The 27,500-nt window shown below is 39.7% G+C and overlaps 1 protein-coding gene across 3 annotated transcripts in view; it reads left to right on the top strand.

Annotated features, from left to right (window-relative positions):
- The window catches only part of cdk5 (cyclin-dependent kinase 5), a 190,006-nt gene that overhangs the window by 40,396 nt on the left and 122,110 nt on the right, over nucleotides 1-27,500 (top strand). For all 3 annotated transcript variants that reach the window (XR_005633748.1, XM_039753250.1, XM_039753251.1), the window contains exons 4-5: nucleotides 2,083-2,143; nucleotides 16,353-16,409. Coding sequence is in view for 2 of the 3 variants with exons in the window: in XM_039753250.1 (XP_039609184.1) it covers nucleotides 2,083-2,143; nucleotides 16,353-16,409 (118 nt within the window). In the remaining variant the exon portion in view is untranslated. The remainder of the gene's footprint in view (nucleotides 1-2,082; nucleotides 2,144-16,352; nucleotides 16,410-27,500) is intronic.

Raw genomic sequence — 27,500 nt, 5'->3', positions numbered from 1 at the left:
GGGACACTAAACAAATTGTGAATAAAAACTGAATGCAATGATGTGGAGATAGCAAATGTCAATATTTTATTTGTAATATAACGTCGATGACAGATCAAACGTTTAATCCGAGTAAATGTATCATTTTAAAGGAAAATATGTTGATTCAAAATTTCACGGTGTCAACAAATCCCAAAAAAGTTTGAACAAGTAGCAATAAGAGGCTGGAAAAAGTAAATTTGAGCATAACGAAGAGCTGGAAGATCAATTAACACTAATTAGGTCAATTGGCAACATGATTGGGTATAAAAAGAGCTTCTTAGAGTGACAGTGTCTCTCAGAAGCCAAGATGGGTAGAGGATCACCAATTCCCACAATATTGCGCAGAAAGATAGTGGAGCAATATCAGAAAGGTGTTACACAGCGAAAAATTGCAAAGACTTTGCATCTATCATCATCAACTGTGCATAACATCATCCAAGATTCAGAGAATCTGGAACAATCTCTGTGCGTAAGGGTCAAGGCCGTAAAACCATACTTGATGCCCGTGATCTCCGGGCCCTTAAACGACAATGCACCAGAAACAGGAATGCTACTGTAAAGGAAATCACAGAATGGGCTCAGTAATACTTCCAGAAAGCATTGTAAGTGAACACAATCCATCGTGCCATCCGCCGTTGCCAGCTGAAACTCTACAGTGCAAAGAAGAAGCCATTTCTAAGCAAGATCCACAAGCTCAGGCGTTTTCACTGGGCCAGGAATCATTTAAAATGGAAGACTGTTCTGTGGTCAGACGAGTCACTATTCGAAGTTCTTTTTGGAAATCTGGGACGCCATGTCATCCGGACCAAAGAGGACAAGGACAACCCAAGTTGTTATCAACGCTCAGTTCAGAAGCCTGCATCTCTGATGTAATGGGGTTGCATGAGTGCGTGTGGCATTGGCAGCTTGCACGTCTGGAAAGGCACCATCAATGCAGAAAAATATATTCAGGTTCTAGAACAACATATGCTCCCATCCAGACGTCATCTCTTTCAGGGAAGACCCTGCATTTTTCAACAAGATAATGCCAGACCACATTCTGCATCAATCACAACATCATGTCTGCGTAGGTGAAGGATCCGGGTACTGAAATGGCCAGTCTGCAGTCCAGATCTTTCACCTATGGAGAACATTTGGCGCATCATAAAGAGGAAGGTGCGACAAAAAAGGCCCAAGACGATTGAACAGTTAGATGCATGTATTAGACAAGAATGGGAGAGCATTCCTATTTCTAAACTTGAGAAACTGGTCTCCTCGGTCTCAAGACGTCGGTTGAGTGTTGTAAGAAGGGGAGATGCCACACAGTGGTGAAAATGGCCTTGTCCCAACTTTTTTGGGATTTGTTGACACCATGAAATTGTATCATTTTAAGGGAAAAATATGTTGATTCACATTTTCTCAGTTTAAACTTTTGTTCCGTGATTTATGTTCTATTCTGAATAAAATATTAGAAGTTGGCACCTCCACATCATTGCATTCAGTTTTTATTCATGATTTGTATAGTGTCCCAAGTTTTTTGGAGTCCGGTTTGTATGTATGTGTATGTATGTATGTATGTGTGTGTGTATATATATATATATATATATATATATATATATATATATATATATATATATATATATATATATATATATATATATATATATATATATATATATGTATATATATATATATATATATATATATATATATATATATATATATATATATATATATATATATATATATATATGTATATATATATATATATATATATATATATATATATGTATATATATGTGTATGTGTATATGTATGCAAATTATATTGATAAAAAAATGTTTTTCCATAAATCATGAGCCAGTAAGCTATCTATACGTTATAAAGAGTATCATAACAGTTTGGCCAGTATTCTGCTAATGCAAAAAGGGCTATGATTTAAATATTTTTGAATATAATATCTGTTTAATTTCTCTGCTGGTTTAGCTTGCTAAATTGTATGTATATGTAGTAAATATTTGGTTTAATATTGTAAAAGTTTACATTCTATTTTGTAATAATATAATTTTGCTATTTGTATAGGTTACATGATGTGCTTCACAGTGACAAGAAGCTAACTTTAGTCTTTGAATATTGTGATCAGGTAAGAGCAGAAATATTTTTGTATACATCCTTATAATTGGTTTATGTTGTCTTTTTAGCTTTTTTTTTTCTATTTATGCATTTGGAAGGAAACTTTTTCAAACACCGCATCTTTTCCTTGGTCTGCATTATGTATCATAAAATGAAAAAACTCCAAAGAATAAATGTACAAAAAATTATGCTCAATGCAGAAGCAGGGGCAGTACAAAAAATGTTAAAAACAAAAAGGAGTGATTTGTAAATTCTGTTCATTCAGTACACGTTGTTTAGGGTTCCACAATTAGTCTTGTATTAATTGTGATTGCACTTATGAATGCCTTGATATACTAATCGTGGAAAGTGCTGATTACTGCATTCCATTTAGTACACCCTTTTTCTCAGAGATTGTTTTTCCTGTCATACATTGCTCTAGATAGGAAATGAGTATTGTACTTAGTCACAGGTACATTTACTAAATACAAGTGCACTGGTGAATTAGAGGCATTTGTATCATAGGGCTATATGTCCTAAATGCATTTTTAGAAGTCTGATCACAAGCAATAGCTTTTAAAAAGTGTGCATGTATTTTTCTGTTTTCAGCAGCTTCCACAAAAAAAAGTGATATGTTAAAACTAGATTACCAGGCACTTTTTACTTGTTTAAATACCAGAACAAAGAGAATCACCCATAATTTGGAAATATTTTGTTTTCAAAAGTTTACTGCCTAAACCTATTTAAACCACTGCATGTAAACATTCATGCAACATTTATTCGCATAGTCCAGTATGAAGAGTGTTTAGCTAAGTCAACAGAACCATGTCCTAACAATGTTTGATCTACAACACATATAGCCAATACCCGTCTACACTAATAATGTCAGTATATATAAAGGTATTGAAAGTAAAATCAAATAACAATAGTCATCATAAAGATACAAGGTTCCAATTAAAACTGTTGGCAACATAGCTTTTAAGAAATGATAAACACTCAGGGTAAGAAAAGTGATCCCCGTCATTCAGTTATTCTTTTTAAGTTATGTTGCCTTTACTTTATTCCATATCTCGGACAAAAAACAAAGTGGACCTAAAAATAGTAGCCATTTTTTGTAACCGTTACCAATTTGTGGTTGAATAAAATTTTTGGAAGTATGCCTGTACATAATTATTCTTTATATTGATGAGGAATATACGCTGAAAAGCACATACTTATAGTCCTGCTTCTTTTAATGAGTGTGCCTTACCTTTTATGCTTCCTTCAAAAATGGGGACACCATTGCTCAAGGACAGAGTCTGGTAGCATCATGTAACAGAGTTTTACTATATTAATACTTCTTGAGCTTGCTATATATTAATGCTTTTAAATTTAATGTATTTATTTACATGTGAAACAGAACTGTCTGGTTGTGTTAATATTAAATTTTTTAAATGCAGAAGCAGATACTCAGTTATCATGTTTGTCTCTTATATTTTTCCTTATATCCTTTGTAACCTTTTTTATATTATTATTCATTTCTTTATTGTCCCAGCTGAGTGCAGAAGTTATTGTGGTGGTTGTTAGCATCAGATCTGACTCTTTGATTGGGTATACTCCGTGCTCCATGGGTGGAGTAGCAAGCCCAGTTGGAGTCTGTGATGCTTACTTCAGGGGGATAGTTGACAGTGCGGATAGTAAGGCCATCTTCAGTTTCAATGAACCTTCTGGAATCAACAAATTTTCTTGGCCAGACTCACTTGTACTTTTTGCTTCCACTGTCACTCTCGGCTGGAGGTGATGCTCTGGCATTAGGTCCCAGGAGATCAATTATTTCTCCTATCTGTTCCAAGTCAGTCTCTGGGAGGCTGTACCTTAACACTACAATTACCAGAACCTACGAAAAAACTCGTAGATCCGTCCCACCTTAAATCGCTTCTTAAAACCGTTCTCACCTCTCCGCCAGCTTCTTTTGTTAATCTAAATGTGCTGATAAAGAAAAGTTACAAGTAGACGGCTATTCCATCCCCCACTGACTTAGAACGTGCACAAACTTCTTCCAGCTCATGCCTTGATTGATTATCTGGGAGTGAAGTGGAGTTTTAGAGTGGAAATAATAGAAGATCATTATTTGGAGCACACACGTTTCACGTGTGTTCCGTTTCTACAGTAATCCGTGTAAACACATTTTTAAAACAGAAACGTTTTTCATATTGTAGTAGTAAATGACAAAATGTAGGCATAAACTATATAATGTATGAAGCCTTAAGTACAAATATCAAAGAAACAGTTTCACAAAAGGTACAAATATAATAGAACAAGCATGCTTTTATTCAAAAATATAACTGCAGAAAAAAAGCCGCCTTAGCATGCCACATTGACACATACTTGTCACAACTGCCACGGTAGCGTAATGGTATCAGCTGCTGACTGGTAATCAAAAGGTCATGAGTTCGATCCCGCACGATTTAGTTTTGAGAAGTAAACTGCTCTTATTCTTACTATTTTAAAATAAAAACATACATTTGATTTCAGTGTGTAACAGCCAGTGTAATTTATGATACTTGTAAAGGTTAGTTTTTTTTTTTTTTCACTTTTCATTCTCTCAGTCGTGTTCAAGATCCTTCCCTACCTCCCCCCAATCTGACACTGCTGTTTTCACATAAAGATGCGCTGTAGCTCTGCAGCATACTTGTGACTGCATCCTCGTACCAATGCTTGCGAACTGCAGTGCCTGTGTGCACTTTTTGTGGCATTACACGTCTATTTTTTGAGCATGCCCGTGTCGCCCAAACACAGGAACATATGTTGGTGTACAAGTATAACAAAACAAATGTACTTTTATTCTAGACTATAAGTGAAGAAAAAATAAAACAAGTTACAGTAGGCGGTTGATACGACAGCTTGCGTGGTGCAATGCTAAGAACTGTTGATTTAACAATTCCCACACACCCTTCCTACATTCACGACATGTGTACTTGTTGCAGTGTACACATCTCTCTGTGCTATGGTTCCTATTACACTGAATGAGCACCTGACACTGTACTTTCTTCCCTATATAAATAACATTCGAGCTATAGCGCGTCTTTATGTGAAAACAGCAGTGTCAGATGGAGAGCGGGGGGATCGTGAACGCGACTGAGAGAATGGAACTGAATTAAAAAAAAAGCTAACCTTTACAATTATCATGCATTTACACTGGCTCTGTCAGACTGACTGAAATCAAATGTATGTTTTTATTTTAAAATAGTACAGTACATGCAATAGTATCTGAAAACGAACAGCGTCAGATTGGGTTTGAATATGCGCCTGATCTGACGCTGTTCGTTTTCAAATAATATTGCATTTGTGCGGTGATGTTTGTACATATATTGTCTCTTTCATTCATCTTGCGGTTTGTAATCACTGGCCGCATGTTTTTTTCCCCGATCTTGCCAGTTCGCACATGTTGCTGTATGGTGGTGTTTCTTTTGTACTCCAGGACACGCAGTGGACAGAATAGTACAGAGCAGTAAGTTCAGCGCTATATGCAATCAGACAGACAGATAGGCAGGGAAGGCACTAGATATATAAATAAACAGGGAAGGCACTGTATAATAGATATATAAAAAACAGCTATGTCTGATTGCATATAGCGCTGAACTTACTGCTTTATTTTTTCTTCACTTATAGTCTAGAATAAAAGTGAACTTGTTTTGTTATACTTGTACACCAACATATGTTCCTGTGTTTCAGCGACATGGGCATGCTCAAAAAATAGATGTGTAATGCCACAAAAAGTGCACGCAGGCACTGCAGTTCGCAAGCATTGGTATGAGAATGCAGTCACAAGTACGCTACAGAGTTACAGCGCATCTTTATGTGAGAACAGCAGTGTCAGATTGAGGGGAGGTAGGGAAGGATCTTAAACATGACTGAGAGAATGAAAAGTTAATAAAAAAAAAAAAAACTAACCTTTACAAGTATCACACATTACACTGGCTGTTACATACTGAAATCAAATGTATGTTTTTATTTTAAAATAGTAAGAATAAGAGCAGTTTACTTCTCAAAACTGAATCGTGCAGGATCGAACTCATGACCTTTTGATCACCAGTCAGCAGCTGATACCATTACGCTACCGTGGCAGTTGTAACAAGTATGTGTCAATGTGGCATGCTAAGGCGGCTTTTTTTCTGCAGTTATATTTTTGAATAAAAGCATGTCTGTTCTGTTATATTTGTACCTTTTGTGAAACTATTTCTTTGATATTTGGACTTCAGGCTTCATACATTATGTAGTTTATGCCTACATTTTGTCATTTACTACTACAATATGAAAAACGTTTCTGTTTTAAAAATGTGTTTACACGGATTACTATAGAAACGGAACACACGTGAAATGCATGTATTCCAAATAATGATCTATTATTTCCACTCTAAAACTCCACTTCACTCCCAGATAATCAAGGCATGAGGTGGGAGAAGTTTGTGCACGTTCTAAGTCAGTGGGAGATGGAATAGCCGGCTACTTGCAAATTTTCTTTATCAGCACATTTAGATTAACAAAAGACACTGGGGGAGAGGTAAGAACGGTTTTAACAAGCGATTTAAGGTGGGACGGATCTATGAGTTTTTTCGTAGGCTCTGGTAATTCTAGTGTTAAACTTGAATTTGATGCCTGTTTAGACTTAGACGAAGATGTAACTGTCTTTTCCGTTTCTTTCTGAGCCCTCTTTCTGCTCTTCATGCTTTTATATAGTTGCATTTACTTTAATTAAAACCCCTTAGTTTCAGTAAATACAGGATACCCGGGGTGATGGTAAAAAAAAAAATAAAATAACACTGCTGCTATTGGAGTTCCGCTTCAGACATCCATCTCCCAAAACTGAGATAATTGGAAAGGACTTCAAATCAGGAACAAAGATATTAGCAGCTTACTGCATATGTTGATCGAATGCCTTAAAACCTAGCAGCTTAATTGTAGGTTTCAACAAATTACAATCTAAATTAATTGTGATGTCACTTTTTAGACTGAAGCAATATATTATATTTGAAATAGCCGCATTTGTATTTTGCCTGATTTCTCACCTTCAACAGCTGGTAAACTAAACCGCATTTTACAGCATTAAAATGCAGTTACAGAAAGCTGAAATCAGGTGCAGCCTTTTGTATCCTAGTAAATTAAAAGTGAATATTCAAGACAAGCTTTGCAGTTTTAGTTCTCCTGATGAAGCAGAAAAAGACCTAAGAAAATTGATCCTGACACTTTTCAAAATATGATCATGTGTTAAATCATGTCCTGGAAAGGCAAAAGGTGTTAAATGCAATTTGTTCAATTCACCATAAGACTTTGCTGTGATTATACATTCTATTTCTATCTTGGCTATTTTTACATTTTAATTACAATTACAATTTTTCTTCTCCAATCAAAAGGGGATGCTTAAGATTATGCCTCTCGTTTTTTGTTTTAGAACTGTACTGTCATACGTTATCTGCTTATCCATAGCTACTGTTTAATACCATTCCCTGGGTTTAATCTTTGACTATTTAAGATTATATTCTAGGTTTATAGTATTTGGATTGTATTGCCAATAGAAATCTTTACTTTAATCCTTCTACACCGCTGCTTGGGGACTTGTTTTATTCTGGACATGCTCTGTCTCTAGGTATGTCAGACGAATTGGACTTCATAAAGTGTGGTCTATCCTCACATGGGGAGGCAAAATGGGTGGGGGGTGGGAGAAAAAGAGAGCAAGCGGTTTGTAATCTATCCTTTTGGCCCTTAAAATTGCAAATGCCAACACAACAATAGGCTTCATAGCAATAAATCTTGGGAAAACTGGAAATTAAGGTTAAAGCTCTCTTACATAATAATGCAACACCTTAATTTAAGGCTACAAAATGTCTGTAGCTGCTGGTATGTAAGGCAGGATCAAGCATGGGTCAAACGTGTGCCGAAAAAATCTCTAAATCTGAAAGTTTGTTTTAAAAGAGTTAGTGAAAATTCAAAGCAAATAGTCCACATGAGAATAAGGAAAAAAGGTTATTGCACACGTTAATGAAAAGGCAGAAAATTGGAAAACTGTATCTTCTCTAAACTTAGCTTTTCTTGTCAATCTATAGTTGTTTCTATACTTAAAAAAAAATGCTTTACTTCATCTTTAGTACGCTCTAAAAGTTTTTTGAAATAAATGCATCCTCAGAGGACCTGTAGGAATACTCTGGGAAACTCTGAAGACATTTTTAAGAGGACAGATTATTTCATTCTCTCTCCCACAAAAATAAATCTGAAACCAAGAAGGCATCACAGTTAGTAAGTGAAATTACTAGAATAGATCAAGAACACGCCAGTTTCCCAAATGAGGCACTTTTTAGCAAAAGACAGGCTTTGCTTTCACAACTCAACCTATTGACAAGAAAAGAAATGGAACAACTCATTTTTAAAAATACGACATAATGGCCGGGGGTAGAATTGAATTTAGTTTTAATTTTGATGTGTTTGTATGTAATGTTAACTTGCTTTTGCTAAATTCAATAAAAAGGTTTAAAAAAAAAAAAAAAAGTTTGTGTAAAAGTGATCCAGTATTCTGCCCTGATGTGTGGGGTTAGTTGATCAGTTGGTGGTATCTGGGCAGATTGTCTTTTATGTTACTGGAGTTAAAATTCACTGTAATGAAAATGTCAGTACTGTACTGGGGCATGATGAATGTTATCAGCTAGTAACTGTTGTGCCAATTGAGCATTCACATCAGGAGAAATGTAAATACAAACCAGCATAAGAGAATTAAATTTTCTGGGTTGATAAAACGGTTTGCAGTGCAGCTTCTTAATCATCAGAGGAAAAATAAAAATTTCTGACACATCCCTGTACCAGCTGTTGTTTATAAACATGCACACACCACCACCTCATGATTTTCCACAAAGTCCACTGTTACAGTCCACTCTGAATAACTGATATCTTGCCATTTGAACAGTGTTGTTTGGTAAATCCAAATTAAGACAAAATATGCTGAAAATCTTTGGTTAGTTGTAGTCAGCAACGTCAAGTCATCCTGTTTGTTGACAAGTGAGTGAACGTTTGAAAGTGTGATTGACGGGCGTTATTCCTGCAGGCAGACTAGGAAAAAGATAAAAAGCCGTAAATCTTCTTCATCACAAATAAATATAGGAAATAAATCTGATGGAACGAAGTCCTGTATGTCCAGAAGCTCTTAACAAGTAAAAGTAATTATTGAAGTCGACAAAAAACACATTAATCACTCAATACTAGGACATTTTTCCTCACACATCGATAGTCAAATGGAAAACGTTACCAAGTACTTTGGTAAACAGTAGAACTGCTGAAACCTACAAAAATCGAGTTCATGTTGTTTTGGAGGAATGGTGGATTGGACTGGTGGGCTTTGTTGTACTTCTTGTCTAAGTCTTTCTAATGTTCTACAAAACCCAATTTCCAAAAAAGTTGGGATACTTTCTAAAAGATTTTCAGTGTTTTCACCGACCAAACTTAGTTATATTTGTTAAACATAAACAAATTTACAAATTATTGCCTGCAGCACACTCCAAAAAAATTGGGACAGAGGCAAATTTATCACTGTGTCACATCCTTTTTTCTTTTAATTACAATTTTTAACAATAGAATTGCCAAAGCCTACGAAAAACTCGTAATCCCGGCCCACCTTAAATCCCTTTCCACCTCTCCATCAGCGTCTTTTGTCTTGTAAATGTGTCGATCAACATAAGCAGCAAGCACCCTACTATCCCATCTCCATTCACCCCCCCAACCCATTGCCACAGCTCAAATCACAATTAAGGCTCTCAGTGTTTATCTTAGAGTGAATTACCTGGAGTTGTAGAGGGTAAATGATATATCGTCATTTGGAATAAATTTTGTGTGTGTTCCGTGTCAATAACAATCTATATATACACACATCGTTACAACAGAAACGTTTTGCATGTTTTAGTAATAAATGATAGAATGTAGACATGAACTGTATAATGTGTGAAGCCTGTATCAAATAAACAGTTTCATAGAAGGTACAAGTATAATACGATAGCTTCCGTGGTGCAGCGATTAGCATTGCTGACTGCTGATCAAGAGGTGGCCGGTTCAATCCTGGCTGCCTTGCAAATTTACTATTTTGAGTAGTGAGCTGCTGTTATTATTAATATTATACCATAAAAACATACATTTGACTTAAGTCTGTAACAGCCGTTGTAAATTTATGGTACTTGTAAAGGTTAGATTTTTTTTTTCCAGTTATTTTTTCAGTTATTCTCTGTCACGTTGTGCTGATCGACACATTTACAAAACAAAGAATGCTAATGGAGAGGTGTGATTTTTTTATTTTTCGTAGGCTTCAGGGATTCTAGTGTTAAAGATAGATAGATACTTTATTAATCCCAAGGGGAAATTCACATACTCCAGCAGCAGCGTACTGATTAAAAAAAATAATAATTAAAGAGTGATAAAAATGCAGGTAAAAACAGACAATAACTTTGTATAATGTTAACGTTTACCCACCCGGGTGGAATTGAAGAGTCGCATAGTGTAGGGGAGGAACGATCTCCTCAGTCTGTCAGTGGAGCAGGGCAGTGACAGAAGTCTGTCGCTGAAGCTGCTCCTCTGTCTGGTGATGATACTGTTCAGTGGATGCAGTGGATTCTCCATGATTGACAGAAGCCAGCTCAGCGCCCGTCACTCTGCCACAGATGTCAAAATGTCCAACTCCATGCCTACAATAGAGCCTGCCTTCTTCACCAGTTTGTCCAGGCATGAGGTGTTTATCTTCTTTATGCTGCCTCCCCAGCACACCACTGCATAGAAGAGGGCGCTTGCCACAACCGTCTGATAGAACATCTGCAGCATCTTATTGCAGATGTTGAAGGACGGCAACCTTCTAAGGAAGTATAGTCGGCTCTGTCCTCTCTTGCACAGAGCATCAGTTTTGGCAGTCCAGTCCAATTTATCATCCAGCTGCACTCCCAGGTATGTACAGGTCTGCACACAGTCACCTCTGATAATCACGGTGTCCAGGAGGGGCCTGGGTCTCCTAAAATCCACCACCAGCTCCTTGGTTTTTTAGGTGTTTAGGTGTAAGTGGTTTGATTCGCACCATTTAACAGAGTTTTTGATTAGGTTCCTATACTCCTCTTCCTGCCCACTCCTGATGCAGCCCACGATAGCAGTGTTGTCAGCTAACTTTTGCACGTGGCTGGACTCCCGAGTTGTTTTGGATGTCAGATGTATATAGGCTGAACAGAACTTCAGAAAGTACAGTCCCCTGCGTAGCTCCTGTGTTGCTGACCTCAATGTCAGACCTGCAGTTCCCGAGACGCACATACTGAGGTCTGTCTGTAAGAGAGTCCACGATCCATGCCACCAGGTATGAATAAAGAAGCAGCATCATCTCCTGTTCAGTGTATATTCTTGATCAATACAATGAAACCTTATCCTCACACATGCTTCCATAGTTCATAGTTCTACTTAACCTTAAATCTGTCATAGACATATAAAGTGCAACTTGTTTTAGGATTAATTTTGGCTTTTATCTGATGTTTGAAATACAGGTGAATGCAACACAACTTCATAAGAATAATTGAAGGGGGAAGTGACTTCTCTTACCCTGACTGTTGATCATTTTTTAAAATTTGATTTGTGTCTGTAACAGCCGGTGTAAATTTATAGTACTTGTAAAAGTTAGTGTTTTTTTTTTCCCCACTTTTATTCTCTCAGTCACAATCACAATACATACTACCCCCCTCTACCCACCACCCCAGTTTTAACTCTTGTTAGTTTTTATTTGAAACTTCGAATAACTGTAGATGTGAGTGGTGTTTTGAGACAATGGGACTGGAAATTCTCTGATCTGGAGGGAGTATGAACCTTATGGTCTATGATGTCAAAGCCGTACTGACAAAAGTACAGAGACATAGGTATACAGTGGTGTGAAAAACTATTTGCCCCCTTCCTGATTTCTTATTCTTTTGCATGTTTGTCACACAAAATGTTTCTGATCATCAAACACATTTAACCATTAGTCGAATATAAACACAAAATGCAGTTTTTAAATGATGGTTTTTATTATTTAGGGATAAAAATCCAAACCTACATGGCCCTGTGTGAAAAAGTAATTGCCCCCTTGTTAAAAAATAACCTAACTGTGGTGTGTCACACCTGAGTTCAATTTCTGTACCCACCCCCAGGCCTGATTACTGCCACACCTGTTTCAATCAAGAAATCACTTAAATAGGAGCTGCCTGACACAGAGAAGTAGACCAAAAGCACCTCAAAAGCTAGACATCATGCCAAGATCCAAACAAATTCAGGAACAAATGAGAACAGAAGTAATTGAGATCTATCAGTCTGGTAAAGGTTATAAAGCCATTTCTAAAGCTTTGGGACTCCAGCGAACCACAGTGAGAGCCATTATCCACAAATGGCAAAAATATGGAACAGTGGTGAACCTTCCCAGGAGTGGCCGGCCGACCAAAATTACCCCAAGAGCGCAGAAGACGACTCATCTGAGAGGTCACAAAAGACCCCAGGACAACGTCTAAAGAACTGCAGGCCTCACTTGCCTCAATTAAGGTCAGTGTTCACGACTCCACCATAAGAAAGAGACTGGGCAAAACGGCCTGCATGGCAGATTTCCAAGACGCAAACCACTGTTAAGCAAAAAGAACATTTGGGCTCGTCTCAATTTTGCTAAGAAACATCTCAATGATTGCCAAGACTTTTGGGAAAATACCTTGTGGACTGATGAGACAAAAGTTGAACTTTTGGAAGGCAAATGTCCGTTACATCTGGCGTAAAAGGAACACAGCATTTTAGAAAAAGAACATACCATACCAACAGTAAAATATGGTGGTGGTAGTGTGATGGTCTGGGGTTGTTTTGCTGCTTCAGGACCTGGAAGGCTTGCTGTGATAGATGGAACCATGAATTCTACTGTCTACCAAAAATCCTGAAGGAGAATGTCCGGCCATCTGTTCGTCAACTCAAGCTGAAGCGATCTTGGGTGCTGCAACAGGACAATGACCCAAAACACACCAGCAAATCCACCTCTGAATGGCTGAAGAAAAACAAAATGAAGACTTTGGAGTGGCCTAGTCAAAGTCCTGACCTGAATCCAATTGAGATGCTATGGCATGACCTTAAAAAGGCGGTTCATGCTAGAAAACCCTCAAATAAAGCTGAATTACAACAATTCTGCAAACATGACTGGGCCAAAATTCCTCCAGAGCGCTGTAAAAGACTCATTGCAAGTTATCGCAAACACTTGATTGCAGTTATTGCTGCTAAGGGTGGCCCAACCAGTTATTAGGTTCAGGGGACAATTACTTTTTCACACAGGGCCATGTAGGTTTGGATTTTTTTCTCCCTAAATAATAAAAAACATCATTTAAAAACTGCATTTTGTGTTTACTTGTGTTATATTTGACTAATGGTTAAATGTGTTTGATGATCAGAAACATTTTGTGTGACAAACATGCAAAAGAATAAAAAATCAGGAAGAGGGCAAATAGTTTTTCACACCACTGTATACTGTATGATATTTGGAATTATTAATTTTATGACCCGTATAGTAAATTTCGGAAAACATTGTGGCACTGATGCAGCAGCATTCATATGCATTTGCATACCTTCTTGCGGTTGTAATCAGTGACAACGTTTTTTTTTTTTCCCGATCTTGCCCAATCTCCACATTTTGGTGCATGGTGGTGTTTCTTTTGTATTCCAGGACATGCTGAGGAAAGAATAGTACAGAGAGGTCAGTGCCGCACTATATTCAATCATCAAATTCAACTGTTAACAGTTCCCACACACCCAAGGACCGTCCTTTCTACATTTACGACATGTGTACCTGTTGCAGTGTACACACCTCTCTATGCTGTGGTTCCTATTACATTGAAGGGGCACCTGACACTGAGTTTGCTTTTCTGGGGGAAGCGGCAGTCGTGGAACAGAATCTTGTCGATGTTGCATCCTCTTTTTCTTCTTCCATCGCCTTTTTCTTGTAAGAAGCGACAACCAAGTTCCTCTGCAAGGTGAGCCAAGAACACTCTTCTTTTCTCAGTGGACCCCGTGCATGGCTTGTATAGTACATGTGCGTTCATCGCCACCAGGTCAAGCATGTTGTAGCACACAGCAAACAGCCACCTGCGTTTTCCTGTTCACATTGAATAACCTCACGCCTTCTGGTCCATGATGTCAATACAGCACCGGAGGAAAAAAGAAAGAGAGAACTATTTGAGATATTTTGAAGAAATTATTTTATGACTTGAATAGTACCAATCAGAAAACATCATTGCACTATTGCAATTTTATTTGATGTGACCCTAACAGCATCAGCATAAATTTGCACCTTTCTGACACTGTTGTTGCATTTATTTTAAGTGGAATGTTTGCTCATTCTTCCTGTATACAAGACATGAGCTGCACAACAGTCCGTGGTCACTGATTTCTGATTCTCCTTTTCATGATGCGGCAGACATTTTCAATAGGAGACATATCTGTACTCCACGTAGGCCAGTCAAGCACACAAACTCTGTCTACAAAGCCACACTTTTATAATTTGTGCAGAAAAAGGCCTAGCATTGTCCTGCTGAAATGTACATGGAGTTCCTGGGAAAAGATGTCATCTTGACTGAAGCATACTGTATGTCTCTCTCTCTCTCTCTCTCTCTCTCTCTCTCTATATATATATATATATATATATATATATATATATATATATATATATATATACATATATATATATATATATATATATATATATATATATATATATACACATACAGATTCCCCCCACCCCCCATGCCATGGGCACTGATACACCTTCAAACCATCACTGATGCTGGTTTTTGCACCTGTTGTTGATAACAGTCTGGATGGTCTTTTTCACCTTTGGCACGTAGAATCCGACATGATCATAAAACATGTTTCCATTGTGTTTCGGTCTATCTCAGATGAGCCTGGGCCCAGAGGACTTGCTGATGTTTCTGTATCAATTTGATATATGGCTTCCTCTTTGCATAATACAGTTTCAGGGAGCATTTCTTGATGCAGCGGTGGAATGCGTTAAGTGACAATGATTTCACAAAGTGTTAAAATGTTTTGGGGACCTGAGCAGATCACTAATCCTGAGACCTTCATCTTTATTTTAGGTATTGTATGATTGACACAGTTTGCTGGTCATGTTTTGGTTCATTTTGTATCTCATTATTGTTTGCCTGCTAATTGAGGAAATTTAAACAATTAAGGGGTCTGAGTCTTCAAGAGCAAGTCAATTAAGTAAAATGAATTCAAAAGAAGTTAATTAGGAGCAAAAACAGGTCACTAATTAAAAAGAGAACCTGCAGCCACTGGGACCCTCCAAGAGTAGAATTAGGGACCCCTAGCCTAGGGACTCGAAAGTCATACACATTCAGCAGTGGTTTCTGCCCTAGGCCTTTACACACAGAGATTTCTTCCGACTCCCTGAATCTTTTCACAATGTTATTAAGTATGGATGGTGACAGACCTCAATTCTCTGCTATCTTGCGCTTAAAAACATGGTTTTTAAATTGACAGATAATTCTCTCATGAAGTTCAGCACAAAGAAGTGAGCCACAACCCATCATTGCTTGCAAAGACTGGGCGTTTGAAGGATGATCCTTTTATACCCAATCTTGATATTCACACCTGTTATCAGTTAACTTGCTAATTGATGAACCTTACAGAATATTACTTTTATAACCTTTACAGTCTTACTTTGTCCCTGTCCCAACTTTTTTGGAGTATGTTTCAGGCATCAATTTGTAAATTTGTTTATGTTTAACAAATAGAATTAAGTTTATCAGTGAAAACACTGAAAATCTTTTGTCTTTTTGCCTGTTAAATAAAGTTTCAAGTCAGTCAGTCAGTTATTATCCAAGTTTCAACTGAATTACCAAATTATAGATTATAGTTTTTATTGCATTTTTAGAAAGTTTCCCAACTTTTTTGGAAATGGGGTTTGAATTTTTCTCATTTTGAATAATTGAAATTGTTTTTTGATATCTGATTTTAAATTTTCTGACCCATTTTCAAGAATGGTTTAGAATCGGGTAACAAGGGATTACTGTTGACGAAACTGTAATATGTCTGTATGTTTTCACAAAATTTTGAAATTGCACCATTTACAACATATTTTTACTGTATTGAATAAGGTTATATTGTTGTTTCATTGCATTTTATATGTGATCATAATTGTCATATGAATAGTTTTTTTTTTTTCTTTCTTTCTTTCTCTAAAGGACTTGAAGAAATATTTTGACAGCTGCAATGGTGACTTAGACCCTGAAATTGTAAAGGTAAGTTTTCATAATTTTAGTGTAATCTAAGTTAAATCAGAAAGTGTATATGAAGAAGCACATTGCAGAATTCACTTTTTAATATAACTAATGAACAATGTTGACATGTTTTTTCATAAAAAAATATAATCACCCCAGCCTATATAATGCTGACAATTTGCATTACAAACTTGTGTGGGATGTAGTTAATGGTAGAGATCAGAGTGAGGTGAGAAATCAAGAAATTAAATGACTTATAGCTGTTAGGATTTTGTTTTTCTTAGGTGTTCTGCGCTGTTGTCAGGGTGTTTTTACTTATTGTTAGTTTGTTGCCATTTGTTGAATTTTGTTCATGATTATCGTTTTGTCCAAATCTTTTGTTATTAAAAGTGTGCACACATATGGTGGAGGTGGCTTTCTGTGCAGCACTCCGGTGTTTTAAAAAAAAACAAACTAGTATTTACTCCAGTTATTTTGTGTGCTTGCATATTTTAGATTTTTCCCACAAAAAACTATCCAGTTCCCATGAAGGCTTGAGGGAGAAGAGGTGACCATGGCCGTGGAGTTAAGGGCGTGGCACCACCAACCCATCTATGTCCTCTCAGCTGCCTGCGGCAATTCATGTCAGTCTTGCAGAGATGGGCAGCAGCAACAAGCAGCTGTGCAGCAGCCGATCTCCCTGCTCTTTGATCATACCTTAGGGGATCTCTGGGATGAAGTCCAAAAGAAGGCAATAATAGACCTGGATAGTTATAGTCAGGAGCTTTTGTGGGTAGTGCTAGGCATGTTTAGTGAGGAAGACAGTGAGGACTTAGAGCTTCCCCTATCTACAGTGGCACAGTCTAGCACAATGTTCCCCATCCTCGGTCCAGGTTTTTGTTCCAACCAGCTTCTGTTTTTAATTGGACTCCTGGGCTAATTAAGTGATGTGTTATTTCCCAAGTTCTGTGTTTTGGGAACAATATAGAAATTAGAAAACTAAGTTTGGTTTAAAGAAAAAAAAAATATATATACAGTGCAAAGTATTCACAGAAAGCTGCTGCAAGGCAGCACTAATTAGTAAATAATGGATTAATTAAACAATTACAACACCTAGAAAAGCAGAATGAAAATCAAGATGAAAATATTGTTAAAAAAAAATACATTTTCCCATATAACTGCTTCGTACATTTTTATATATATATAAATACAGTATATATAAATATAATTAGATCTAAAGCATGGTTATGATTGAGTTGGACCATTGACAATCTACCAAACCCTACTGAGTTTGCTTTAAGTGTCAGGTTCCATATCAGTGTGCATATAAAATCCACCATTAACACTAACTAATTATCATTTATAGCTAAATCGGGTAAAAGACTGCCAAACTCGGTCATAAACAATGAATATGGCCCTGGTTGTCTATAGACTAGTACTACAATTGTGCATCAAATGATGTAAATGCACCTACATTTTTAAAAGCAGCTTACACCATCACATGGAATTTTTGTCAAAGCCAAACTCTTCAACCATTACCTTTTAATTTATGGAGCAGTGTATCGCTATTTGGTGACGTGTTGGCTAAGATAATAGTGTCAAATGTTCTAAGCCAGGTTGCAGTGAGAAGCTAGATCAGATTTTGTACTTAAAATAATATTATTTACAAAAGCAGTTTTATTTCCAAGAGAGGAAATGTTGAGTAAGCTGCTTATTAAACTGTAAAGATATTTCTGTACTAGAGTTATATATATTTTTTAACTAATTTGAATTAAGTTAATAATTAAGGTACCACTAGTATAGGATCTGATTTTAACTTTAGTGATTCCTTTGTTTTAGTAAGTACTTTATTTTATCAAATACTGTATTAGTGTGACAGCATACTTCATGGTCATGCTGTGTGTTATGGTTGGCTTCTTGGTAATGCTGCCATTACCAGTTACTCTATGTCATACAAACAGCATCATGCTATGGGGATACTTTTCATGTGCTGGGACTGGGAATCTTGTCAGGGTTGAAATGACAATGGATGGATACAAATACCACAGAATATTGCAGGAGAACTTGTTCCATTATGCTCTGATCGTTAGGCTTGGGAGAAGATTTATCTTTCATCATGGCAATGGCCTTAACTCTAAGGCCAAAGTGACACTGGAATGGTTCCACACACTTCTGCTCCATAAATCCCGGTCAGTGGGAAATGTAATGCACATGCATGCATCTGCTGCCCCACTCCGACTCTTCCTGGAGTTACGCCCCTTTGAATATGCAAATCAATATAAATAGCCCTTTAAGTTCAATGTTTTGTGAAAAGACAATGGCAAAAGCACAGGTGGTGAGAAACAAGGAATTTCAGCAAATGCGAAGTGGAGGCAAGGAAAAGCATACTGTATGTTGGCTTAAGTGGTGGTATATGCAACAAAAGAAAGTGATACAGAGTGGTAGAGACACTCAAAGTTCCAAGTTGCACAGTGCTCAAAATAAAAAAAAAAAAAAGTGTCCGGATATCAAAGTTGCAGTTAAAAGGCACGTGGTAGCCCACCGTCTGAGTGTCATGTGGAAGTGTATTAAGGTACTGAAAAAAAGAAAAAATTATAACACAGTGAAGAAAAAAAGGTCGAAATATCGATTTTAATCTCAAAATTTCCACTTTGTTCATGTAGTTTATTTTGTCATTAAAGTAGAATGTTGTAAACTTCATCTTAAAACCGATGTTTAACTTATTACAGTTTCTCAAATCCCATCTTAACTAATGTAGCACGTTAAATGCTTCGTATTCTATGTGTTCTAATCACTACGTGCTTTAATGGGCTTTCTCTTTTCTAGACAGGCGCATGTAGGCACTGAACTCTACACAGAATACATTACATTCATGATATTACAGCTCTCCGAACATTTTAGAATACTAAGATGTATACTTATAGAATTTTCATTATGAAATGCATTAAAGTATGTATTAAACATGGGGGCACGGTGGCACGATGGTAGCAATGAGCTGGTGCCCCGTCCAGGGATTGTTCCTTCCTCCTGCAAGATGCTTGTTGGGACGCACACAACCCTTGATGAAATAATTTATTGCAGCAGTACTGTGTATGTCAAACGTACCAACCCCGAATTCCTGTCCTTCCTTTTTCTTTCTCCATGTAACCAAAAGTCACAATATATGCTCTGTAATAAATGTTAAACCAGCTGAAAGCTTAGAGTGCTGATTCTCCAAAACTTTTAAGGAGCATTGAAAAATCTTCGCAATACGTGTTTAATTACTCCACCCATTTATTCATCCAGGGCCGCGTCAGTACCATCAAGCATACAGCATGAGGCAGGAACAATCCTTGGACGGGGAGTTATCTCATCGCTACTGGTGCGCCACCGCTTCCCCACATGTTTAATTATTAACAATGTACATTATTTAAATGAAGTTAACAATATATTTTAACAAAACACCGCTCGGGTTCAGATCGGGGGGGCCATTCCTCCCAATCACGCCCTTCCAGGTCTCACTGTCATTGCCCACGTGGGCATTGAAGTCTCCCAGCAAAACGAGGGAATCCCCAGAAGGTATGCCCTCTAGCACTCCCTCCAGAGACTCCAAAAAGGGTGGATACTCCAAACTGCTGTTTGGCGCATACGCACAAACAACAGTCAGGACCCTTCCCCCACCCGAAGGCGGAGGGAAGCCACCCTCTCGTCCACCGGGGTAAACCCCAACGCACAGGCTCCAAGTCTGGAAGCAATAAGTATGCCCACACCTGCTCGGCGCCTCTCACCGGGGGCAACTCCAGAGTGGTAGAGAGTCCAGCCCCTCTCAAGGAAATTGGTTCCAGAGTCCAAGCTGTGCGTCAAGGTGAGTCCGACTATATCTAGCCGAACCTCTCGACCTCAAGCACTAGCTCAGGCTCCTTCCCCTTCAGAGAGGTGACATTCCACGTCCCAAGAGCCAGTTTCTGTAGCCGAGGATCAGAGCGCCAAGGTCCCCGCCTCCGGCCACCACCCAACTCACACTGCACCCGACCTCCTTGGCCCCTCCCATAGGTGGTGAGCCCATGGGAAGGAGGACCCACGCTACCTCTTCGGCTGTGCCCGGCCGAGCCCCATGGGGGCAGGCCCGGCCACCCGGCGCTCGCCATCGAGCCCCACCCCCAGGCCTGGCTCCAGAGGGGGACCCCGGTGACCCGCGTCCGGGCAAGGGAAAACGTTGTCCATGGTTTTTATTCTTCATTGGAGGTTTGGAACCGTTCTTTGTCTCATCCCTCACCTACGACCAGTTTGCCTTGGGTGGCCCTCCCAGGGGCATAAAGCCCTGGACAACATAGCTCCTAGGATCATTGGGACACGCAAACCCCTCCACCACGATAAGGTGACAGCTCAAGGAAGGATTGTCCATAACGAACACCATGTTAAAGCATAAGGGTGTTCATATGTGCACTTGGCACCAGGACACCCTAGGCCTCAGTTCGATGATCGACTTTGTGGTTGTGTCGTCGGAGTTGCAGCCATATGTCTTGGACACTCGGGTGAAGAGAGGGGTGGAGCTGTCAACTGATCACCACCTGGTGGTGATTTGGCTTCGATGGTTGGGGAAGATGCCGGTCAGACCTGGTAGGCCCAAACGTGTTGTGAGGGTCTGCTGGGAACGGCTGGCAGAGTCCCCTGTCAGAAGTGGCTTCAACTCCCACCTCCGGCAGAACTTCAACCACGTCCCGAGGGAGGTGGGGGGCATTGAGTCCGAATGGGCCATGTTCCGTGCCTCTATTGTTAAGGCGGCTGACCGGAGCTGTGGCCGTAAGGTGGTTGGTGCCTGTCGCGGCGGCAATCCCCAAACCCGTTGGTGGACACCGATGGTGAGGGATGCCGTCAAGCTGAAGAAGGAGTCCTATAGGACCTTTTTGTCCTGTGGGTCTCTGGATGCAGCTGATAGGTACCGGCAGGCCAAGCGGAATGCGGCTTCGGTTGTTGCTGAGGCAAAAACTCGGGCATGGGAGGAGTTTGGAGAGGCCATGGAGAACGACTTTCGGACGGCTTCGAGGAGATTCTGGTCCACCGTCCGCGTCTCAGGAAGGGGAAGCAGTGCAGTGTCAACACCGTATATGGTGGGGATGGTGTGCTGCTGACCTCACTGGGCGTTGTGGGTCGGTGGGGGGAGTACTTCGAAGACCTCCTCAATCCCACTAACATGCCTTCCAATGAGGAAGCAGAGCCTAGGGACTCTGAGGTGGGCTCTCCCATCTCTGGGACTGAAGTCACCGAGGTGGTCAAAAAACTCCTTGGTGGCAGGGCCCCGGGGGTGGATGAGATACGCCCGGAGTTCCTCAAGGCTGTGGATGTTGTAGGACTGTCTTGGTTGACACGCCTCTGCAACATCGCATGGACATCGGGACAGTGCCTCTGGATTGGCAGACCGGGTGGTGGTCCCCTCTTTAAAAAGGGGGACCGGAGGGTGTGTTCCAACTATAGAGGGATCACACTCCTCAGCCTCCCTGGAAAAGTCTATTCGGGGGTTCTGGAGAGGAGGGTCCGTCGGAGAGTCGAACCTCGGATTCAGGAGGAACAGTGTGGTTTTCGTCCGGGTCGCGGAACAGTGGACCAGCTCTACACCCTTAGCAGGATCCTGGAGGGTGCATGGGAGTTTGCCCAACCAGTCTACATGTGCTTTGTGGACTTGGAAAAGGCGTCGACCGTGTCCCTCGGGGAATCCTGTGCGGTGCTCCGGGAGTATGGGCTACCGGACCCCTGATAAGAGCTGTTCGATCCCTATACAACCAGTGTCAGAGCTTGGTCCGCTTTGCCGGCAGTAAGTCGAGCCCGTTTCCAGTGAGAGTTGGACTCTGCCAGGGCTGCCCTTTGTCACCGATTCTGTTCATAACTTTTATGGACAGAATTTCTAGGCGCAGCCAGGGTGTTGAAGGGGTCCGGTTTGGTGGACTCAGGATTGGGTCACTGCTTTTTGCAGATGATGTTGTCCTGTTTGCTTCATCAGGCCGTGATCTTCAGCTCTCTCTGGAGCGGTTCGCAGCAGAGTGTGAAGCGGCTGGGATGAGAATCAGCACCTCCAAATCCGAGACCATGGTCCTCAGCCGGAAAAGGGGGAGTGCCCACTCAGGGTTGGGGGAGAGATCCTGCCCCAAGTGGAGGAGTTCAAGTATCTCGGGGTCTTGTTCACGAGTGAGGGAAGAATGGATCGTGAGATTGACAGGCGGATCGGTGCGGCATCCGCAGTGATGCGGACTCTCCATCGGTCTGTCGTGGTGAAAAAAGAGCTGAGCCATAAGGCAAAGCTCTCAATTTACCAGTCGATCTACGTTCCTACCCTCACCTATGGTCATGAGCTATGGGTAGTGACCGAAAGAACGAGATTGCGAATACATGCGGCTGAAATGAGTTTCCTTCGCAGGGTGTCTGGGCTTTCCCTTAAGGATAGGGTGAGGAGCTCAGTCATCCGGGAGGGTCTCAGAGTAAAGCCGCTGCTCCTCCGCATCGATAGGAGTCAGATGAGGTGGCTCGGGCATCTGATCAGGATGCCTCCTGGACGCCTCCCTGGTGAGGTGTTCCGGCACGTCCAACCGGAAGGAGGCCCCGGGGAAGACCCAGGACATGCTGGAGGGACTATGTCTCCCGGCTGGCCTGGGAACGCCTTGGGATTCTCCCGGAAGAGCTGGAAGAAGTGGCGGGGAGAGGGAAGTCTGGGCTTCTCTACTTAAGCTGCTACACCCGCGACCCGACCTTGGATAAGTGGAAGAGGATGGATGGATGGATGAACAATATATTTTTATAATGTAGTGTGCATATTTTAATGCATTTCATCTTAAAAATGATATCATGTATACATTCTAGTATTCTAACAGCACACAGCTCCAAGCGGATAGCTCTTGGAAATCTAAATCAACTTAGAAGCCAGTCATCATCATCTGTAAACACACTCTCTCTTCTATTGAATTAAATTGAATTCCTTTATTGTCATTGTATGGTACAATGAGATTCAATATGGAAATCCTCCATAAACACATTTTCCTATTAAATAACAATAATTTCCAATAAAATAACAATAATACAATAAAAAATGAAATATATACAGTATAAATGCAACAGTACATTATACATGTACATATTGTGAAGATAGTGCAAAGGTATCATAAAGTGGCTCAGGTAATATTGCAGCTGTAGTGCAAGTTTACAGTGAGGTAATTGTAATTATAAGTAGAAACAGTTCTATCTGGAGCACTTGATAAACTGATTGAATGTTTGTAGCTCTTGGAATGGAACTCTTTCTGAGTCTTGAGGTCCGTGCAGGAAAGGCACTGAAGCGTTTGCCGAATGAGAGAAGTTCAAATAGACTGTGCATTTGGCTGAGTGGATTCCATGCAGATGCTGGTGGCTTTCCTTATGTAGCGTATGCTGTTACATATTTACCTTAAAAGAATTAAGGCTATTATTGCAGCAAAAAGGTTCATGAAAAACTATTAATGTGTAGGGTTTAAATATTTATGCAAATACTAACTTTTGAGTTTTTCTTCTTTGGTTAAATATCTACAGAAAATGTTTTATTTTGACTTTGGAAATGTTGCAGCATAAATACTGAATGGATAAATATGTGTACAATTTTTTGTCATGCAGAAAATTATGGTGACTTTCAGGGGGATTGAATACTTTTGCAAGCCCCTGTAAATACATTAATAAAGTTTAAACAACCAATAGGCAAAGCACTAATATTTATGTTAGCTACCATTCTGTCAGTGGGTGTATTTATACTAGGGCTGATATTCAGTTAAAAAAAAATTCTAATAAAAAATTGTGATTTATCACACAATTAAAATTGTAATTGAAAATGAACATATTAAGTTATTCCTGTTACTATAAAATCTTGCATATAATAAGCACTCATGTATAATGTGGAAGCTGATTTAGCAGAAAATTTTCAGGTGAAACAGAAATTTGCGTATAATGTGTACCCTTTCAGGTTTTAGGGGAATGTCGACTTTTGTTGACCAGAGACACGAGGGTGATGATCAGCTGTAAATGTCGAAAAAAACTCGCTGTTACAATAAAGATAGGCCATGCTTGCTTGAACAGATGTTAGAATCTTTGATTTGTTACTACTATTATCCAATCCCTGCGTGAGTGTGAGTACTGAAGAGCAAACAATGGCAAAAATGACATCTATCTATCAACATCTGGCAAAATAGAAAAGCAAATGCCCTAAGCGAAATACTCTGTGGATGACGTTTTGTGTATAGAGTGATCCCGTGCTATATCGCGCTTCGACTTTCGCGGCTTCACTCCATCGTGGATTTTAAATGTAAGCATATCTAAATATATATCATGCTTCCTCAGTTTGTTTGCCCAGTTGATTTCATACAAGGGACGCTATTGGCGGATGGCTTAGAAGCTACCCATTCAGAGCATGTATTACGCATTAAATAAAACTCCTCAATGATATACGATATGCTTCCCGCGCGGTGCTTGATTGTTTGCTTTTCTATGTCTCTCACTCTCTCTGACATTCTCTGCACCTGACGGAGGGGGTGTGAGCAGAGGGGCTGTTTGCACAGAGGCTGTTTGCCTAGAGGATACGGACACTCCTGTAAAAAATGCCACTTTATCGAGGTGCTTCGGCATACTTAAAAGCCCAAAAGCACGTATTGATTTTTTGATTGATTGCTTTTCTCTCGCTCTCTCTCTCTCTCTCTCTCTCTCTCTCTGACATTCTCTGCTCCTGACACGCATTCCTTTGAAGAGAAGATATATTTGCATTCTTTTAATTGTGAGAAAGAACTGTCATCTCTGTCTTGTCATGGAGCACAGTTTAAACTTTTGACTAAAGGGTGTTATTTCATGTCTAGAGGGCTCTAATAATGTTAACAGTGTGGGAAAGTGTATAAGGGCTTAAAATATATTAAAATAACCATACAAACATATGGTTTCTACATTGCAGATTTTTATCTATCGTGGGGGGTTCTTGAACGCAACCCCCGCGATCGAGGAGGGATTACTGTAGTGTTAGTTTTTCATTTAGTTCTTCCAAGTCATTTGAAATGTCATATATGAGTCTTGTGATCGTGTCATTTGACAGTAGGATAGCCTTTAGTTTTCAGGCGCTAATCTCATCTAGCATAACAGACACCAAATCCAAGGGTGTTGGGAGAATCAGCTTCTCTGTTATTATGTGTGGTTTCTTGCTTTGTGCAACTCTGTAGGTAGAAGACTGAAATTTGGCAGGCTCATTCCTTACAGCTTACTTACAAAAGTTAAGTAGGTTTCATTTTGAAATTCTACGCGTAACGGTCATAACGGTCAACAACGTCCGCCATGTTGAACTTTCTTATTTATGGCCCCATCTTCACGAAATTTGGTAGGCGGCTTCCCTGTGCTAACCGAAACCAATGTATGTACTTATTTCGGTGGTATGATGCCACTGTCAGCCGCCATATTGAATTTTCCAACGTCACTAATTCTCCAAATTCCCATGTAGGTAGAAGGCTGAAATTTGGTACTTATTTCGGTGGTATGATGCCACTGTTGGCCGCCATATTGAACTTTTCAACGGTCTTTGTTACTTATGGGCCTATCTTCAAGAAATTTGGTACGCGGGTTCCCAACGCTAACTGAATCCTACTTACATACATATATACGTCCATAGCCTGCAGCTCAGTCACCATGTGAAGCGACATTGGGTCCTCCATCTCAACGCCTCCCACATTGTTGGCTGCCTGCCTATATAAGGCCGTCTGTCGCTCCAGTCTCTACATTCCCTTCCTTGCTTCACCTAGGGATTCACGTCTCCCTGCAGATAACTACAGCCTTTTTATTTAATCCACGGCTTCTCCGCTGTTTTATTGTTCATTTAGTATGATTATAGTTATTGTGTAGGTATTTTAAACTTACTTTACATTGTTCAGGTACCCATTTCCTTTATCATTCCAACCGTACCCGCATTAACATGTCTATCGAGGTGATCACCATCGATGAAAGAACTGTCATTTACCGAGTGGTTTCCATGTCCGGAGATGGCACCTATCTTTTCCATTCTCTTTGTTACATATTGCACGGCCATATCAGGCTCACTCTTGATATCTGGAGAAACATTGTGTCTTATGTATTGAATGACTGGGACAGGTTCAAGGTGTGGACTGATGACGGTACAGGAGATAATTATACTACACAGGAGCACCATAAGAGTGAAATGCTTAAGCCCTTCACCTATGCATCTGCATGTGAGTTGATGGCTGCCGCTGAATTGTTCGGTTGTCACTTTCAAGTGTACCGAAATGGCCAAATATTTTACACCTTTCGACAACCGCCAATGCCTCTTAAACATCTTAGGGCTCATTTATACTTCACGCTCAGAACGCGTGACGCGTTCAAGATCATGGCTTCCACGCGTTCCCAGCGTTCATTTTACGCGTCCTCTGAGCAGGTCCTCAGAAATTAACGCGACGCGGGCGCGAAGTTGCAGTACCAGCAAAAAGTCTGGGGGCGTAGTGTGCTAAAAGTCGGAACGTGACGTCAGAGTCTCTGTTTACTATCTACATGTGACAGCAAGCCTCTGGTGCACTTTGCTGTTTGATGAATGGCTCAAATACAGCGCTATACATTATGTAGCCGATGTGAAATTGCAAAAAAAAAATAGACGGCAGCTTTGATCTCGAAATGTCCACTTTAACCTCGTAGTTTACTTTATCATTAAAGCAGACGGTCGTAAACGTCATCCCAGTTTTTAATCGCTACGAGCTTCTTAGACCTGACAGCAGGTAAAGTAAAACAATAAAAATAGATAGCACAAAAGATGGTATGTGAGACTTTTAAAATGTATTGTGCCATTACGATCGGTAATATGCGACGCTTGAATATAAAAGCACCACGAATGCATCTGTATGTCGCCATTTTGCTTCAGCAGCGGAAAGCAGCAATAGATCGCCAAACAGAACAAATTAAATATATGATATTCCAGCTCTCTGCACATTTAGAATCTTTAGATTTATACTTGATATCACTTTCGTGATGAAATGCAATAAAATGTGTATGTTATATTTAACATATAATTTTGTTTAAATAATGAATACTGTTAATAAATACACACATGGGGGAATAATTACACACATGGGGGTGTCATGGTGGCGGAGCGATAGCACTGCTGTC

This window comes from Polypterus senegalus, chromosome 5 (genome assembly GCF_016835505.1).
Source record: "Polypterus senegalus isolate Bchr_013 chromosome 5, ASM1683550v1, whole genome shotgun sequence".
In the NCBI taxonomy this organism is placed as follows: Eukaryota; Metazoa; Chordata; class Cladistia; order Polypteriformes; family Polypteridae; genus Polypterus; species Polypterus senegalus.
Note: the sequence above shows the minus strand (reverse complement) of the source record. Positions and strands in the feature narration are given on the sequence as shown.